The 18,999-nt window shown below is 42.6% G+C and overlaps 2 protein-coding genes across 2 annotated transcripts in view; both read left to right on the top strand.

The window, feature by feature from the left end:
* The window catches only part of stard9 (StAR-related lipid transfer (START) domain containing 9), a 38,631-nt gene extending 24,111 nt beyond the window's left edge, over nucleotides 1-14,520 (top strand). The window contains exons 22-32 of the mRNA XM_085256393.1: nucleotides 102-6,839; nucleotides 7,095-7,283; nucleotides 7,408-7,591; nucleotides 7,766-7,930; nucleotides 8,023-8,116; nucleotides 8,372-8,520; nucleotides 8,698-8,762; nucleotides 8,902-9,104; nucleotides 10,438-10,517; nucleotides 10,875-11,033; nucleotides 12,547-14,520. Of these exons, the coding sequence (XP_085112519.1) occupies nucleotides 102-6,839; nucleotides 7,095-7,283; nucleotides 7,408-7,591; nucleotides 7,766-7,930; nucleotides 8,023-8,116; nucleotides 8,372-8,520; nucleotides 8,698-8,762; nucleotides 8,902-9,104; nucleotides 10,438-10,517; nucleotides 10,875-11,033; nucleotides 12,547-12,648 (8,128 nt within the window). The 3' untranslated portion in view covers nucleotides 12,649-14,520. The remainder of the gene's footprint in view (nucleotides 1-101; nucleotides 6,840-7,094; nucleotides 7,284-7,407; nucleotides 7,592-7,765; nucleotides 7,931-8,022; nucleotides 8,117-8,371; nucleotides 8,521-8,697; nucleotides 8,763-8,901; nucleotides 9,105-10,437; nucleotides 10,518-10,874; nucleotides 11,034-12,546) is intronic.
* Nucleotides 14,521-14,921: 401 nt separating this feature from the next.
* sptb (spectrin, beta, erythrocytic) overlaps nucleotides 14,922-18,999 on the top strand; it is a 41,794-nt gene continuing 37,716 nt past the window's right edge. Inside the window, exon 1 of the mRNA XM_085258007.1 lies at nucleotides 14,922-15,172. The gene's annotated coding sequence lies outside the window, so the exon portion shown is untranslated. The remainder of the gene's footprint in view (nucleotides 15,173-18,999) is intronic.

The raw sequence follows: 18,999 nt of genomic DNA, 5'->3' as shown, positions 1-18,999 counted from the left end.
GTAAAATCTGTTGGTGAGGATTCAGGAAGCAGTTTTTCAGGTTTTTTTTAATTATTTAGGTCTTGACTGTTAAGACATCTGTTTTTCTCCTTCTCCAACAGACACTTCCTCAAGAGAAACAGATCCACAGACCTGACTTTAAATTCACCCACAACGTCCGATTGGACTGGTAGCAGGAAGTGGGTTTCGGATGAGTGTCTTCCTCGGGAAAGGACCCAAAGTTGTTCTGGTTCTATCTTCTCAGAGCAAAATCAGCCCCGCCAGAATGGAGTAACCTCCCCTGAAAAGATCACACAGACTGCCAAGGAGGGACCACAAACCCAGCTCTGCCGGGAAAGGCCAGAAAGGAAACCTCTGCTTCCGAACCGAGACCTGTCTTTTAAGAACAGGTCAGACCAGAAATTGACGGGTACACAGAAGTTGCCTCTTGGATGTAGTTTGCTGCTAGTCGGCAAGGAAAACTTTCAAGGATCATCCACAGACAAACCCAGTTCTGAGAATGGCCCTGTTATGCACGAGAAAACATCCTGTCATGCAGATAACAGCAGATTAGGAACCATCAGCAAGTCGTTTCCTCGTTCTGTGGGGCCCAGGATAAAAAGAGCTCTGTCCAGAGTGTTCAGAAAACCTCCCTCAGGTGTGAATAGACAACTGCCTAAGCCGCTTGGAAAATTTACAAGTAAATTTCACTGGAGACAAAGAAGAGACAAGAGCCTTAGAGACACCAAAATGGGTCAAAGGAAATGTACCATTAAAACTACAGTCTCGTGTGAGGAGCTTGACCAAAGGACTCTGTTTGAGAGCATTAGACATAGACGGTGGCATAGTACTGAGGCTCTGATGAACAAGACTAGTAGATGGATCGATGAGCAGCATGGACTGGTTGGATGGGAGGAAGAGCGAGAAGTCAAAGACAATGGGACATCAGACTGCGAGAGCCTTTTCTCTCTTGATTCTCTGTCCTCTGCTTATGCCACAGCTCTAGCAGAGCAGCTGAGACATGAGGATGCAGCTCAAAGCGAAGCAGAGAGTGAAGACAGTCAGATGTCTAAAGATTCACTCAGTTTGGAGAGCACTGTTAAATTCTCAACAGTGAAGAGATTTAGCCAGACACTGGTACCAACCTACTCACTGGTGACGGATTCCACTGATTCATCCAAGCTGCACACTAAAACAGCAGAGACCAGTTTTGAGTGGGACAGCCGTCAGAAAACTCTCGTAATCCCAATAGAGGCATACTGGAGCCATCAAAGCTCCCCGAAGACAAGACAAATTGATACAACAATGAAGCCTTCTTCTCAAAGCTCATTAGTAGCAGATTCTAGAGGCAGAGACACTGTACATAAATTAACTCAGGACTTTGGGAATGTGGAGGCTTTAACCAGTAGCCCACGCTCTCTGAGCAGCTGCAGTGTGAGGGAGCCAGAAAACCCGCTGGTTCTCACTGATGCCTGGTCCTCCACAGATGCAGCAGAGAGTCCCAGGATGCAGAGGGATTCTCTACCTTTTCAAAGAAACATTATGTTCCGACACGCAGAGATCAGCAGCAGTAGTCCCAGTCCGACAAGTATGAATCTGTCTGGCTCTCAGGTTGGATCTAGAAGCCATAGCTCTACGTCTACTAGCACTGAAGGTGTAAACATGAAAGTGGAAGAACACGACCTTGAAGTTTTGGGGGGTTTTCAGGTGCTGACAACACCAGACAATGCCCTGAAGTCTGATAATCAGAAGGATGTAAGGTGTTGTGCAGAGTGTTTAGGAGAACCCGCAAAAATGAGAGATCCTTCTATTACAGGTACTCCAATTTTCAGTTACAGTCAGCATCCAGCATCTTCATTAGATCAAATGGAGACTGAAATTTCCCAGACCACACAAACAACATCAAATTTGATTCAGGTGTTTGCAGATTCCTCCAATATGATGTTTGCTGACATTACAGTGTCCTCTGACCATGAAATGTGCAGCTCATTGTCTCAGTCAGTAATCCATTTCTCCACAAATCCTACAAACCCACGTGAAGTACTGGCTGAGATGCCTGAAGCTGCAAGTCTCTTAAAACCTTCTACTGAAAAGGCAAGAGTATGCAGTCTCGATTGTGGAACAGAAAAGGTGAGAGATTTACAGCAGTGTAAGTTTACAAATGCAGAAGATGCATTTCTTATAAGGGATGGAATCAAAGACGCTGAGCAGGCCACTGCACTACAGCAGGAAGTTGATAAATCAACTTGTAAAAATTCCAGGAAGAGAAACAAAGACAAAGAAGATACTTTCATGGGCAGCTTGAAAATACCAAATACACAGGACAGCAGCGAGCTGGTAAGCTTCTGCTGTGCATCAGGTGACAGCCATGAGGAGATTTGCCCTGATGACAATAATAGCACCGGGGATTCTAATAAAGAAGAGCCTGCAGTAGAAACTAGCAGCAGAGGATGTGATTCTGTTTGTGTTGTTGGCAGCGTTACACAAGATACAGTGTCTTCAGTTGCATTGCCAGTATCTGATTGCAGCAGTGGGAAACTCGAACCAAGTCGTGGCGTCTTTGAGGACTCTCAGTTTGGGCTTCAGAGTCATGAAAAAGATTCACAGAATAGTATTTCATTTGGCGATAATAAAGTAGTCCAAAAGGTGGGTGTAACCCTAAAGGAACAGTTTGTAGAAACAGAACAGAGAGAATCCCGAGTGAATAACCATGGAAAAAACCAGGAAAGGGGAGAACACGTATGCAAGTCAGATGCTATTTGCAGCACTATTGATCTGAGAATCGCAGAAGTGGTGAAAGAGCACATGAAATTGACATTGATGGATAGTGATGGGGCCAGGAAGAGCTTGAGTCAAAGTCTGAATGCCTTGTCATCATCTGCAATTCATTTTGTTTCAAACAGTAATGAATGTAGATGGACAGCAAAACATCTGCGAGATGAAAGGAGTAATCAAGCGAAAGAAGGAACAAACCTGAGTGGACATCCTACACTGGAAACTTTACTGATAAGTAAAAATAAGGTGGATAAAAGTGAGCACCTGGCTTCAGCTATGGCAGCTGAATTGAGGAATAGCAGCACGGTTGTATGTACTGAAGTGACGGAAACCTTTGACGGCGCTCATAGCGTGTCTGATGGAACATTAAACAAGCAGGTCTTCAGCCGCTGTGTTTTCCAAAACTCACTTCCACATATCCACTCAAGTCTGACTCTGTGCAGCCAGGCAGGGTGCGAGCACGCTAGCGACTCTTTGTCAGCAAGTGATGCCTTTGTAACACAAAAACAAATTAATGATGCAGGCAAACGTGAAATAATAGCTAATCTTCATCCAGTTATTACTGATATTTGCTCCAAAAAAGCGGACAGCCAGACAGCTTCCAATGCTAAGCAGACATGCCCACAACTTAACCAAATAAGCCCTGAAACACTTTTCACCACTGACTGCATAAAAGTGAATTGTAGCTGTACTGCTATGGGGCGCACAGGTGTGGAAACTGCATCGAACGTTGTCAATAAAGATAATTATTCACCCAAACCAAAGATGATTCAACATTTCCAAACCAGTGGCGAAATATCTGGAGCCATGAAGTTATTAGCTGGTGGTGGATTACATCAGTTTAAAGCAGACAGAAGCTACAGCAACCAGAACACACCCCGTGGTGAGGATGTCTGCATGAAAGGCTCGGCTGGGCATGATGTAAATGTTGAACGAGACACCACAACAGGAGGCAAACCTTCTGTCACAGCACAGGATGAGTTCAGCTATCGACAGACTGATTCCGATAACTCGTCTCAGAGCTGCTGCAAAAACAAACCCCCAAATTTATCTGAGTCACATCCCAAATTTAATGAAAATACTCAAATCATTAGCAGTGGAGATTGCATAATGAAAAGTGACAAAGAGACTTTGACCCAACCATTCGTGCCACACAATCGAGCAGTAACGGCGGAGTCACAATCTAAAATGCTACAGCAAAACTGCTTTAAAAATCCAAGTTGTTTTAGACCTGTAATCGCCAAAGAGCCCAAGAAAAGCACAACTGGAGGCATGTTAGGAAATTCTTCTCTTATGATGCAAAAAGGCAAAACTAAGCGGTTCAGAAAGTCTCACATCAGGACCTGTCCCACATCTTCCTCTGACTCCTCTCTTAAGTCATCAGACGAGGATGAGGAGGACCACGCCGCCACTAGGATGCATCACAGCAGGCTGGCATCTAAATGGGTCAAGCTTGACATTCAGAATGATGTCAAACCTGAAGTCAGACAGCCAAGAAAAAGCAATGCAGGACAATCTACTTTAGCAGCAGCAAACAAATCAAACGTGAAGACTTTTTCCCATGGAAACCCCGGCAAAAACGAAGTTAAGCTTAGTAAAGCTTACACGCTAAAAAGACACTCCTTACCTCTTCGGTCAGTGTCACAGAAAACGGAACAAATTAGCCCGCATGCAAACAAAAAGGAGCCACAGCATGTGCCAAAGTCTCAAGACTCCCCTATTCATTTTGCATCCAGTGACATCAACCCTTATGTTCACCAGTGGCAAGAAGACGACTCAGGCCAACATTGCTACCCAGCGTTTGGAAGTGCTGCTGACCTATCCAGTAATTCTCCACTTTTAAACAGCTCAGAGAAACGTATAACAAGGTGCTGCAGTGTCGATAATGGTCTGAATGAGCAGAACTCTCCATTTAATTCTCATCTTAGCACATATGCTACAAACAAGGGACTCTCTAGTACTCTTAGTAGTGTGGAGGATTATAAAGAACAAGCAACTAAAACATCTCGGCTTACACCCTGTCAACAGGCATTTGCGAATATCTGCAGTTGCCCTGCTAATCTGACAGCAGACAGCGGTTCTTCAGTCAACAGTGTTCCTGGCGATCCTGGCAACGCTTCCGGTCGAGTAGATGAAATCATGTTTGTTTACTCACCTGAGCAAGAGTGCCAGACGAGCAAAACAAACGCACAAAGGACATGCGAACACAGTACTCAGACTGAGCGTGAGCTTCAGGCGCAGGGTAACGGTAAGAACTGTAGCTCTCTGAAGAGGAAAGATCGTCACAAAAGGAGCAACACAGATGTACCCGCGTCACAGAAAAACAAGGTGGATATCACAGAATCTCCAACTTGGGCCAGTATGGAAAGCATGTCAGCTCACATTTCTAAGTTAATCAACAGCACCTCAAACCTGCTGGGGGACGTCCAGGGAATGAGGACAGGTGAAGTTCGCAGTTCCAGTTCAAGGAGTATTAACTTCTCTGATCTTAGCACATCTTACGTCGAGTCTAATGGTGGCACCAAGAGAGACTGCTCAACTCAGACAGCTGCAGATGTTGGGATCCAGACTGAGAGGCTTGTAGCTCCAGCAGAGAAGAAAGCTGCTGTTCTTCTGTCACCCAGTGAGAAGTCTAAATCTCATGAAGTCAATGTCATAGTCAAAGTGATTGGTTCTGATGCTGTGAGTGTCTCTCAAGACAAAAATATCCACTGTGTGGTAAAAACAAAATCTAACACAGTTGAAAAGATGCAAAGTATGCCTGACCTGAGGTTTAACACCTCTGTTTCCTCACAGCCTGCGAATGACCCTCTCAAAACTGCTCGTGCAAAGACTGCAGCTGACTGTCAAAGGCGTGTAAGGTCTGCTTCATCTAGAGTCTCTGAAGCACTGGGCCGCAGAAGTACTGCAGTCCCTGAAATCACCCATAGGTCATCAAAAATCTGCTACCAAGAAAATCACAGCCCTTCATTAACACACCTCACATCTCCTCATCTGAAGAAAATGGTCACATATACAGACCGTGCGTCTTCTCCTATTCTTACAGTGGGAGCCAGATTACGCACGAGGCTCAAGGGTAAACAGTCGGTAACATGTTCTGCAAAATATAAGGCTCAAAAGACAAACCATCCCTCTGAGGATGACAGCATGACCATTCCTTCTGTTTCAGATGGCAATCGGATGTCCTTACGGGATTGTGATTCTTCCTCTGACAAATTAGAATCAGTATCACTTGAGAAAGTGAGTGAAATTAGTTGCACAAGCTCTAAAAGATTAGATAAGTGCTCTTCAAGTCCAAATCCATCAATGGAAACATATGCAGATTCTGATGGGAGACATGTGAACTATCAAGACAAGGACAACCACAAGCTCGGGTCCAAATGGCCGGTGGCATCCCCGCAGTGGACGCCTACTTCAGCAAATGGTTTAATTTTGCAGAACCACATTTCCCCCACATTAAAACAGACTGATGTGCGCAAACAGCAGGCATCAGACTTCAGAAGACTTGTGCCTAATGCTGGGGATTTTAACTACAGTCTATCTCCATTCAGCGACAAGGCTGATCAACCTCAAGAGGATGATATAATGTCACTAGCACCCAGTGAATGCAACACAGATGTGCTTGTGAACATTGAACCTGTCAGCGATGTGTTTCCTTGTCAAGATAATCAGAGAGTCCCGGAGGACCTGCCTATGCACAACAAGTTCACCAACTGGTCGGGGGTCAATCAGCAACAGTCAAAATGCTCAAAAAACCTGACCACATTTGTGACCAGTGAGCACAACAAACGCAGAGAGTGTGCCGAATGGGGTGAAGTCGGGAGCTTTGGTTCAAATGCAGAATCTGTGGCGCAGAGCGACAGGAGGGCAAAGGAGATAGTGAAGCTGCGACAGGAGAGAGAGCAGGTGATGGCGACGGTCAACCTCAACATGAACCCGACACCACTGACTGTGGAGCTGGCAGAGGCTAAGCTTCATTACAGGCTGGGAGAGACGGACACGCTGCTAAAGATGTTGTCCCCGAGGTCCAAAGAAGAGCTTGTGACGCCAGCTTCTGCTTCTACAAAACAGCAGCTGTATGATGTGTAAGGATACAGTTGCCACAAATGCTCTATTTTGACATAAGATTTGCTTTAAAATGTTTAATACACACCAAAGTGGAAATACCTAATTAAAAAATCCAAAAGAAATAATAATAATATTCTCACCTGACATTCAGTGCCAGCTTTTAAAGCATAAAACGCTTTCGTAATTGATACTGCGGATACATTGATATTTTCTAAAACTGGTCTTCTCTTAGACTTCATTGACATTACTGTTTTTTAAATTGGATCCCTCAGGCATCGCAGGAGTATTGAGGGTTTGAGGCAGGAGAGGGAGGAGCGCCTCCAGACTTACCGGAGAGCTCGTAGCTTGAGTCCGAGCAAGCACCCACGCCTCCGTCCTCAGGAGGCTGCATCTATTGCAATGCCCAGTCGGCACAAAGAGCATCTTCAAAGGCTTCGGCAAGAAGTGATAGAGAGCGCCAGGTGAGATGCTGAGTTTCACAAAATCAAAGCACAACGGGCTCCTTGAATCTCACATTTCGTGCTTAGGTTTTCAGGAGTGATGTAAACAGAAAATCTATTTGGCTCTTATTTGTTTTTACTGAAGAATGCCAGATGCTCCAAGGGAAGAAAGCCAGTATCCATCTGACATTGAGCAGCTGTTGCGGGACTATGGTCGAGCTCGGGAAGAAGCCAGGACGGAGATCGCAAAGGCACGAGAACGACTGCGAGAACGGACTGAGCTTGAGAAGAGGAGGCTACAGCAGCAGGCCCTATCTCAGGAAGACAAGGTCAGTCAGATCCATATCACAGAGAATAATTAAAGATCCCAGCCAGTGAACTCCAGGGTCTTCATCTTATCATGATAAAAGTGACTATAGAGGGGATCCTGTGTGCTGTGCAGCATTTAGATGTTGTTGTAAATGTTTGGATAAATAGTTTTGTCTGTATGAACTTGACTCTAGGTGACGTGTGCCGGACAGGATGACTTGAGGCATCGGACAAGGATAAGCAACAGCACTTTGTGCACGGGGTCCAGTCTGAGTCTTTCCTCTGGACCAACATCAGGGTACAACAGTGGCAACACCACCCAACTACAGCAGGGCAACAGACCAGTTCGAACAGGACAGGTCTGTATATTAATGCTACATGATACATTAGATTTGAAATGAAACTGAGATTTAAGACTGAGCTAAAAAGGCTCAACTTTTCTTCTGTCCAGATCATGAAGAATGAAGGGCTGAAGGTTGGGACACGTCCTCCTATTTGTGCTCCACAGAGTGTGAAGACACAGAGAGGGTGGCTGTCAGCCCAGGGTAACAGCAGGACAGTTAATCACCAACCCCAAATAGATTTGGGCAATAATCATGATTAATTATTATTTTAATAAGACGTCCAGATAAATCATTGCTATTTCAGGCTTTATATTTGCCTTCCTTGGAAGCTTTGGCAATTTGTTAAATATGGCGACTAATAAATGAGATCATTGCCCAGGTTTGTCACCACTTCTTTACCCTCTTCTTTACACCCTCTGTATCTAAATGTGCTAATAATATCATGTGATTTATTAGACGTCCAACAGAGCAGCGGGTTTGAACCTCTGATGACTTCATCTCCGGCCTGTACACGCCAGCGGACAGCATCCGTCGGCTCCTCGTCTTCTATATCGACAACCTATCAGGACATCACATTCAGTCTTCTCGGTCGAGCTCTGGCTGAGGTAATATAGCTGAAAAGTCAGCTGTAGAAAAACGTGCTCTAGGAGAGACATTCTAATTAGTATTTTGTATTTGAGTTGAAAGATTCACATAGTAATTAACTGTCCTTTATAAAAATTTCGGGTTTATTCTCACTGGCATTTGTTTTTGAGGTGAGTAAGACATTTTTTTCTCGACAGGTGCGACTGGCTGCCTCAGGGGATTTTGGCAACTTGGTGACGGGCAAAGCCGCAGCAGGCTGGAGGTGAGCATTCTCCAACCATCTCCCCTTTTCTCGATTTCCTCCGTGCCTGCTCCAGGATAATTTTGAGCAAGTAGACAATTTGCAACACAAAAATCATTTATGTGCTATTAGAAAATGAACTCTGTCTATCTTTACCCAGTTACCAAGGAGATGAACGGGGAATTCAGGCATACTACAAACCCTCTTCCTGCCCATCTGTCCACGGTTTCCTGGGGGCTGGGGAGCTGGACAGACCACCGGATAGCCTGTGGAACCTAATCTCCCAGCTGTCCAAGAGCCACATGTACAATCAGTCAGTCCGCTCAGTGTGGACACGACCACTAGATGACAGCACTCAGCTTGGTGAGCCAACATCCTCATAGGCAGCAGTTTTAATGACAGTATATTTAATCTTGAGTTATCCTGAATATCACAATTTTAAGGAGATTTCTTGAAACTTCATTCCTCCCTATCCATTCATTTGTTATAATGCTAGTAGTTAAAACATCATCTTAAAAAGTAAGATGCTTATTTTCTGAGAGAGTTCAAAAACTAAAACACTGCTTAAACGTCATTGCTCAGAAAGAAAAACTGATGAATTATGGTTGTGTAAGGTGGCCTTGTGCAATCTGTTTACCTTGCAAAAACCTTTGTGCTTTTGCTAAAAAGCAAATCTTAAAAATAAAATATAATATTTACACTTTTATCTTGACAGCAAAACTATTTATATTTTGTGCTACGCAGTTAATAGAGCCTGCAAATTCTTCTCAGCGAACGCATCTGCATCCATTAACTATCTGTACTACAGCGTGGTTCAGCACAGTCTCATTCATCACTGCCAAGTTTGTTTTATTACGCGGCCAGCTCCATTCTCACACCTGCAGTGTGTTTTCATTTAATACCTGCAGCCCACCACGAGGCCTTTTTTACTTCTGCTGGCCTCTTGTTCTCCAAGTTTTCATTCTTTGGATAATTTTTGTTTTTTATGCAAGCATGTAGAATTTAAACTAAAGTATCAAATCACTGTATCGTGAATATGACATTTTATTTAGTGAACTTTCTTTCCACCAGTCTAGTATCCCAGTATTAAACAGAATTGGTGCTGGATAATTAAAACACGTAGTAGAACGTACTGAAGGTACATGATTTGTTTGTAGTGTAGTTTTTCTTTATATGTGACTTTGTTTTTTAAATGTTGTATTTATTGATTTTTGTACAGCATACACAATCACAAAGAACAAGTAAGAGTCTGTCAGACACTAAAATATACATAAAGAATTGAAGATAAAGATGCAGCGGCCCGAGTTTGAGTCCAACACGAGCCCCTTTGCTGTGTGTCTTTCCACTCTCTCTCACTGCTCTCCTGTCCACGCTCTTCTGTTACACTATCTAGCATTATTTTTATTACTTTTTAACAGATGGAAGTCTGGAAAGGCGAGATATGTCATGTGTGGTTTGTTGTGAAGATTATGAGTAGGCTCGTTAGTGTATTCATGAAAGTCTGAGAAAGAGCCTTGCGCTCAAACATCACACTGCAAATAAAATCCTTGCACAGGAGCTGTTTGGTTTGTCTGTTTCTATAGTAGTAAATCTATTTCCAGTATTGGGCTTTTATTACATTGCCCCAGTTGTTTTATTTCCAGGTTTGTATCGACTATACTTGATCATTTTCACGTATCTCTCCATTTTTGTTTAGTTTACATTCTCACAGATTCGTCCACCTGTCACCTCAGCCAGCCGCGAGATTTCTGCTGCATCAGCTCGCAGTCCAAACAGGTGAGCACAGCTTCAACATTAACCAGCCGGCGTGCATGATTACTGTTCATCTCTCTTGTGTAAGGCTCAGGGAGTATGTGCAGCGTTTGCACGCTTTAGCTTGACAAAGAAAAATCCAGATTACATTGTAGTGCAAACAACAATTTAACAGCATGTTCCTCATCCACAAAATGTTAAACATGCTATTTAGATACTACTCATGCTTAGAAGTCACCGAGCATAAACAACACTCTGACTCAGAGGCAGTGGGTGTGGAGGAAATCATGTCAGCTGTTGGTGTCGGTGTACACTTGCCTCCCGGCTGATCAAAAGAGTGCAGCGGCACCTGTTTTATTGATATTGTTTTCTCTGCCGCAGGGTGGCCTGCACGTGCTGGCAATGCAGTCTGTGTTTGAGGAGTCTCTCCCTCGGCCCAGTGTGGACGCCATCCGTGGGGAGATGTTGCCCAGTTGCTGGATCTTGCAACCAGTTAGACGTAATGAAAAGGAAGTAACCAGAGTCATCTACCTGCTACAGGTAAAATATGCTTGCCAGAAATACATCCGCAGGCTCTCATGCATCACTCCCTATTTCACTGGGTGCAAAAGTAATGCGTTCACATAATTCAGAAGAATAAATCTGACCTTTGTGAAGGTTATTATGTTCGGTTTCTTTTTTGTGGTCATTTTGGAGGCTGCCGTTTAAAGGCCAAAATACCTAAAAGACATCTTTCAGTGAATTACTTCTATATTCCCACTGTATTACTTTTAGATATACGTAATAGCGCAGTTGTGTGTATTGCAATACAACCAACAGAAGGGTAGCAGAGTTGAAGTCTATGCATTTTAACTTCCAGTAAATCAGTCTTTCGAGCTGATTATTGAGGCTGATTGTGCTGATCTAAACAACAGGATGACTTTATGGCTCTCCACTGGCAGGCTTATCACTATTAGGGAAATTAGTTTCGTGGAGTAGAAGCTTTTTTTTCACCTTCCACCAAGTTTACCACAGGAGCAGCTGATACAGCACAGACAGACTTCACTCAGAGTCCATCTTTATAATGAAAACATAATTGTATTTTTGTATTTGCTGTGTTTGAGTAACTTGCTCACTGGACATTTCATTAGGTATACCTATTTAGCTACTCATTTATGCAAATATCTTATCAGCCAATCGCATGGCAGCAACTCTGTGAACTACAAACGGATGGGGAATAAAGGTTATTTCAGTGACTTTAAACATGCCGTGGTTGTTGGTGCCTGACAGGCTGTTTTGAGTATTTCAGAAACTGCTGATCTACTGGAATTTTCCCAGACAACCATCTCAAGAGTTTACAGAGAATGGTCCAAAAAGTTATGTGGGTAAAAATCCCTTGTTGATGCCAGAGGTCAGAGGAGAGTGGCCAGAAGCTGACAGATAGGCAACAGTAACTCAAATGTAACCACTTTAGGCAGCCAAGGTATGCATAAGAGCATCTCTGGTGTACAGCAGCAAAAGACCACAACAGGTGCCTCTTCTCTCAGCGAAGAACGGGAAACTGAGGCTACAATTCACACAGATTTACCAACTTTGGGCTGTAGAAACATGAAAAAATGTTGCCAGGTTTGAATCTCGTTTTCTGCTGTAATATTCAGGTGGTGTTGGTGTAAACAACATGAAAACATGGATCCATCCTGCTCTGTATCAGTGGTTTGGGCTGGTGGTGTAATGGTGTGGGGACTATTTCCTTGACGTACTTCAGGAGGCCTTGGTACCGATTGTATCAATGCCTTTATGATCGCAGTGTGTCCCCATCTTCTAATGGCTGTTTCACTGGATGTGCAGCTAACAAATCTGCAGCAACTGTGTGAGGCGTGGCTCTCATGTCAATGTGAACCAAAAATCTCTGAAGAATGTTTTCAGTACCTTGTTGACTCTTTCCACAAAGAAAATGGGGTCCAGCTCATAATTAGCACGGTGCACCTAACAAAGTGTCTGGTGAGTGTAATTTGCAGGCTGTACTACATGGATGTCATTTGTTATCTCCGTTTCCTCTTCTGTTTATTTTCAGCTGGACCTAGGAACTCCATCTTTTCCTCACCGTCTCGTGAACACTGTTGCCAGACGACAGGCAGCCGTCATCGCCGATCTTGACGTTTTCCTTTCTTCGTAAATCGGCAGGACGCGCAAAGACGCATCATTAGCAGCGAGCACTTAGATCCTCTCCATCACGGAGTCGGTCTGTCTTTTGAATTTGCACCTGAAATGTTATTTACTTGATTTTTTTTTAAGGGCACTGTTACATTTTATATCCAGACACAAAGTTGAAGCAGCTTTTTTTTTTCTTAATGAAGGTATTTTTGTAAAATATTGGTGTTTTTCTATATTTGTGCATGCACATGAATATTTTCAAGACTGTTTTACCAAAGATGAGATGTTTTTAAATGAATGACTTGGCATTACAGTTATTGCCAGTTGCTTTTAGGTGCTTTCAGGTTGAGACCACTTAAGTTTCCCCTCTAAATCTTATATCCCCCTGATAAATAGCAGGCATTTTACCTCCTCAGTGACATTTTTGTCTGTTTACTTTCTTTTATATGTTGACTGACAGATGCAGCCAGTTCTGTTAATGTTTTAAATCCACCAGTGTACATCTTTGACTGCTTCCTCGCAGATGCACATAAAAAAAACACGGTGTAGTGATAGACAGAACAAAATAAGACAATTTTCACAAACTTCTCTTTAGTCCTTTTCCCGCTACATTTGTGTGCCTACAGCATTTCCTCACATATTCAATAAGATTAATTCAGCAGAATATGACTTTCAAATATCTCTTAGCAATTCTCACAAATGGAAAAGAAAGATATGTAAGCTATATACTGTATTTTATAGTAGCACCATGTAGGCAAACCTGGAGGAATGGTAAGGAGTTGTTTTGTAGCTGCAAATGTTAATCAGCTCACTGCAAAAAAACACGAGGGGAAAAAAGTTTTGTAGCAAAACAAGGAAGAGGAAAGTTGGGAACCTTTTGACTATTATCAACTCTTAAGGGCATGAGGGCAGATCAGTTTTGAACCAGAACATGATGGTTCATGCCTTCATGTCAAACATGCAACGTGTTGATGAGACTATTATCCAGCTCCAGGGTTAAGCTCTCATAGTTTTCAGTACCCCGATTCTGCATGAGGTGAGTTTTTAAGGTCTTCCCCTCCCACTTGTTTCTGAAGCCTGTTATTTATTTAGTTTCTCTTGCCTTCTGTTTGAAATGCTGTTGAATGTGTTATGTAGCTGTTTTTCGGAGTGCTGTGTTTGTGGCTGCTTGCACAAAACCTTTTATGCATTTAGTAAAATTGAAGAGGATTGTAAAAAGGTTGTTGTTTTAATGTGTACAGTTCTTTAAATTAAGATGAGAAAAGGCCAGACTGCTCTCAGACATTCCGGGTCTTGTGTATTTGGATATGAAGCCATGTTATGCGGAGTCATTAAAAGACAATGTTGACTCTGAAAGTTCAACTAAACCTGTTCCCTGAGGCACCAAAGAAAAAGAGACAAGTGAAAAATGCAGTAGGAGCTGTATGGAAGGTTGAAGGAAAATAAAACTTTAGCAGGAAAAATTAATTGCAAGATTTTAACTTGTCAGAATTTTGAGATGCCTAACTCAAAAGTTTGACTTACAGATTGCAATTTTAATATTGTCAGTAAAACAAACCTCCGTACAGCTTTTTGTAATAATTTCTTGGTTTTTTTTTTTAATAGCATATTTTTTATTTCTTAAGAAATATATATATTTATGTTTTTCTGGTGTGATATGTATGTATTTTATTATAAGCGCCATACTTCTTGTTGCTAATAAGTTGTTATTAGCCATTTTTCAAATAATTTGTTTGTTTTTTATGACACAGAAACTGTTGCATCAAAACCTCTTGTGTGTTCAGTTTTAGTTACCTTGTATGTAGCAAGCAGAACATTTACCTTTAGTGCTGACTGAAATTCTTTTTGGATATTGTTGTACTGAAAGGTGATATTAAAAAAACAAACAAACATATTTCTCCGTGTGCTTCTGGGTTAGAAACATTGTGTTGCACTATATCTTTAATGAAGTTTCTAATAAGATTATATCGGTGCAGTTATATCGCTTAAATGGTTTCCAAATGAGCTTTATTCCTTTTTTGATGTCATTTCTTCTGACTCTGACTTCATCACACAGGTGTGTCCACTCTCCATGTCCTGGCCTCTCTTCTCTACCTTGGAGGTGACATTTCTGAAAGGGTCTCGATAGGTAGGTGGGTAGTTGCCGTGTGCGCGATTAGAGTCCTTTCTGGGCGGGGTGGAGTGCACTGAGGTGGGGGTAGGAGGCGTTGCACAGGACATCAGAAGTGTCTCTGCCATTTAGAGTCACCAGCCCTTGTCAGGAATGTCCGTCCCCTGCGCGCACATATCATGTACTGGATGCGCCAACTTTATTTTTAACTCTGCAGGGTGGGTCACTCGCCTGGCTTTCAGGAATGACCGTGAGCGCGCGGCGCCTTCAGCCCCTTTCCCTAGTCCCCAGTGTAGGACTGTGCCCACCTCGAGCTGTGGAGACCTCTGTGCGCTCTGACCAGGACCCCCACTGAGTCAATGGGATTATAACTGGTTTACTGGCAGGAAGAAGACTAAAGATAAACACTTTCGGACAGAAGAAAAACCAGAAGCAAGTAAGTGTAAACTGAAGGCAAAACTAATGTGCCATTGCAAAATTAAATTAATGATCTTTGTGCAAATAGTAACGGAGCCGTGTTCATTTATTTAGACTACTGTTCGCAGTTGTTTGTTGGTTAAGTTTCCTCCAAAGTACCTGTTGATCCGGGCTGTCATGTTTAATAATAACGTAAAAGCTCTGGATGATTTATCATTGTTATAATATTCACTGATAAAACCGCTAAACATTGTTTTAATAAAGCTATATACAAATTCCCAAGTTATTAATTTGTTTTCTTTTACTGTAAAACAGCCAGGGTGGCGTGCGTCTATAAATTTGCGCAGAAATAGGCCATTGCGCGCGATTGCGCACAAAACTGCGCTTTCCAGTAGGTATTGCGGAACTATTCAGATAATTTAACAATCTAAAAGTAGCAACACTTAGCTCAAAAGTAGTCTGCTATACTTCAAGTATACTTCCGTCACTTAAAGGAGCACAATGCTACCGAAACGTGTGCTTAGACATTTCCGAAGTACAAGTACTCAGAAGGTGTCTCCAGTGGGCTTCCTGTCATATTAATACCGGTGCTTTAATGTAGGTAATGCTATTGATGTCATATTAGTTTCACGTCCAATATATTAGGAGAGATCACTCTAAAGTTGCATCATGGTTCTTACGCCTGTCGTTATTTTTATAAAAGTGACCCAAGAAAAGCGCCAGAAATATGTATTTCGTTACATTCCATCGCTTACGTTTGCCAAAGCTTGAAAACATTCCACTGTAGTATGTGAGCTAGTTTTCCCTTTGTTAAAGCACCTTGCAAAGCCTTTTCCACCTTTGATTGAAAGCAGTCTGCTGCCCTTTGAAAGGCAAAGATATGGCACATTTCCTGCTCAAAGAAAGTTCAGCTTTATTCCCCTTAAAAGGACAAGTGAGCATGTGTGGTTCTGTCTGGCCAGGCAGGGACTTCAGTGTAAACACACTCCAGGAATAGTTTATTATCGATTCATCTTAACCTCTTGCACGATCACACTCAGTGCTGTTGAAGTCCAAACAACACTGACCACAAGAAATGAGCTTCTTCTTTTAGCTTATGTTTTATGGATTGATATCCTTTCTAGTCTTGGTTTCGGTATTCATTCTTATATATAAAAAAGCAAGTAATTGTTCTTTACTCCATATTGATCTCTGAGTGCTTGGTGTTTATGTCTCAGATTTACTCTCAGCTGGACCGCAGGCCTACCTCTCCTCAGTCCAGTTGCTCCTGCCGCTACAGTTTCACAAACACACTGTAGGTCACACATCTCGACCACACCCATCTCTTATTTCATCCTCTCCATCTGACTCTGTGCTGCTCAGAATAATGCATGGCCAGCTAATGTTTTGTTCTGCTCAGAGTGCAGAGCAAGCACCAGCGTAACATTTACTTACAGCTGGAAAAATGGTCTGCAGAGTTGTAATTCAACTCAAGTGCTGATTTGATGTTTGCATTGGACATACTTGTTCACAGTGTAGTTTTGCTATTTTAAAAAAAAGGGGGTCCAGTAAGTGCAGTAAGAGGTAGGTTACCAACTAATTTCAGCCAAGCATAAAGGTAAAACTTTCATTCACACCTTTAAATATTTTTTCCAAGATCCTCTGCTGGCATTATATGCAGAGCTGTTTCCACAAAAGTCCAAGCTCATGTTGCATATACTTACACGCACCCAGGTCATGCAACATGTGGGGATCTGAAGGAATTCCAGCTGACATTCTTATCATCCCTCTTGACATTTTACTGCTTTGGAGAGATTATCCAGCACCTCTTACCCACCAACACACAGCGTGCAGTCACAAGAATGATTTGTATACAACAGGAACATGTTCTGGGGTCTTTATCTACTGTAGGTGATAGAAATCTATCCACAATCAGCCAAACAAAAAGATTGAATCAAATTAAGCTTTATTAGTAGAGGCGTCAGAACTTAACTGTGTCAATTTTCCGTCATATTTAAACTCAGTAATTTAGTGATATGATGGGTAAAAATAACTTTAAACAGAATGAAATCACTTTAGAAAAATGAAAAAGAAGTGCAACAGTGCACACATGCCTTTTATGCATAATAAAGTTTCCATCTGTGTATTTGTATTTTTTAAATATTTAAAACATTTTCCAGGGTGACCTTCTGTGAGCAAGCAGGTAGATTAGAGTGTTCCCTCTCACTCAAGGACACCACGAGAGGACACTTTGCTATTGAGACACACATGCTGTGGCAGGCAGAGAACTTGTGACCTTTGTCGGGCGATCGTGGCTCAAGAGTTGGGAGTTCGCCTTGTAATCGGAAGGTTGCCGGTTCGAGCCCCGGCTCGGACAGTCTCGGTTGTTGTGTCCTTGGGCAAGACACTTCACCTGTTGCCTACTGGTGGTGGTCAGAGGGCCCGGTGGCGCCAGTGTCCGGCAGCCTCGCTTCTGTCAGTGTGCCCCAGGGTGGCTGTGGCTACAATGTAGCTTGCCATCACCAGTGTGTGAATGGGTGGATGACTGGATATGTAAAGCGCTTTGGGGTCCTTAGGGACTAGTAAAGCGCTATATAAATACAGGCCATTTACCATTTACTTTGTGTCACTGGACCTTCTATAATAAGGAGTTCAGCATGTCTCCAAATGGAACTGACTACAGCATCACCGTGTATAAACATGTTTGGATTTGTGTTCAGCAGCTAAATGGAGCAGTCGGTCAATCCCCAAACACGATTAGATTCTCACAGCTTTGTGACAGTTTGTGAATATGAATTTGTGCGCCGTGTTAGAGAAGGTTTGTGCAGTAGAAGTGCGTCGTGCAGTCATGCCGGGCCAGGTTGTGCACGAGGTGATAAGGGGATCCCTAGTGGTGGGTGGAGCATCCCTGTGCTGATAACAGCCCTCTGCTGAGGACTGATACTGAGCAGGAGGAGGAGGGACACCTGTAGGATGCCATCACTGCGCATCACTGAGGGCCTCTTCTCTGAATGGACTGAACAAACAAACCTCTGTAGTTTGTAATTTGTGTCAAAGTACATTTAGTAAAATAAAATACTTACAGTAGAGACAGTTTAAGTTTTTTTTTTATATATATGTTTGTCACCTTTTAAAGTAATATTGAACTAATTATAAAGATGCAAAGTACTGAATATCATGAAATACTGAGCACTGTGCAGGTAAACTATTAAAAGTATTACACTTATAATAACACAACGCCAGTAGTGAAGATAATCTCGTAGAGATGGAGTCCATCTACTGTTTTTAGTGAACTTTAGAATCACATCAAAAACCACAATTATTATCATCAGATTACAGATTATAGCCTTTATCTGTAATCCATCATTTAAAGCTCTAATGTTAGTAAAAGCAAAATGCATGCGCCCTTAATTTGTGCTGTAAAGGGGGACTTTGGCATGTTCTGTACCCCCATGCTTCATCTAATGGAGTATTAACCCAAGTTAGACTCCCCGCCTCACTTCAGCTCACATGACTATTCTCACCAACAAAAAGACGCAAACACAAACACGTTCGTACTTCAAACTACGTGAGCGGCATCATTCAAAAGAAGGCGGTTTCGTCACGTTTCTGCAGTACAGGGGGTTCCCCTCCCCCTGTGTGGCATGATAAGAGAGCTATGCTGCACCCAGATAGAGCTATCTGAGTGGTTGCCCTTCAACCCGCCATTCCACACGAAGAATACACAGACACACGGTGCTGTGACAGTTGACCAAAGTCACACGTACAAAATGGAGACTGTGAGGAGGGGACACAAACTCATGTGGGCATCTTGAAAGCTGCCATACATTTGATTTTTGTGTAAAAATATCCTAAAACTGCAGCTGA

This window comes from Mchenga conophoros, linkage group LG19 (genome assembly GCF_057382185.1).
Source record: "Mchenga conophoros isolate Kocher_MC1m ecotype Shallow Benthic linkage group LG19, M_conophoros_male_GT1.1, whole genome shotgun sequence".
Taxonomy (NCBI): Eukaryota; Metazoa; Chordata; class Actinopteri; order Cichliformes; family Cichlidae; genus Mchenga; species Mchenga conophoros.
The sequence above is the reverse complement of the archived record's forward strand: the minus strand, read 5'-3'. Positions and strand labels throughout refer to the sequence as shown.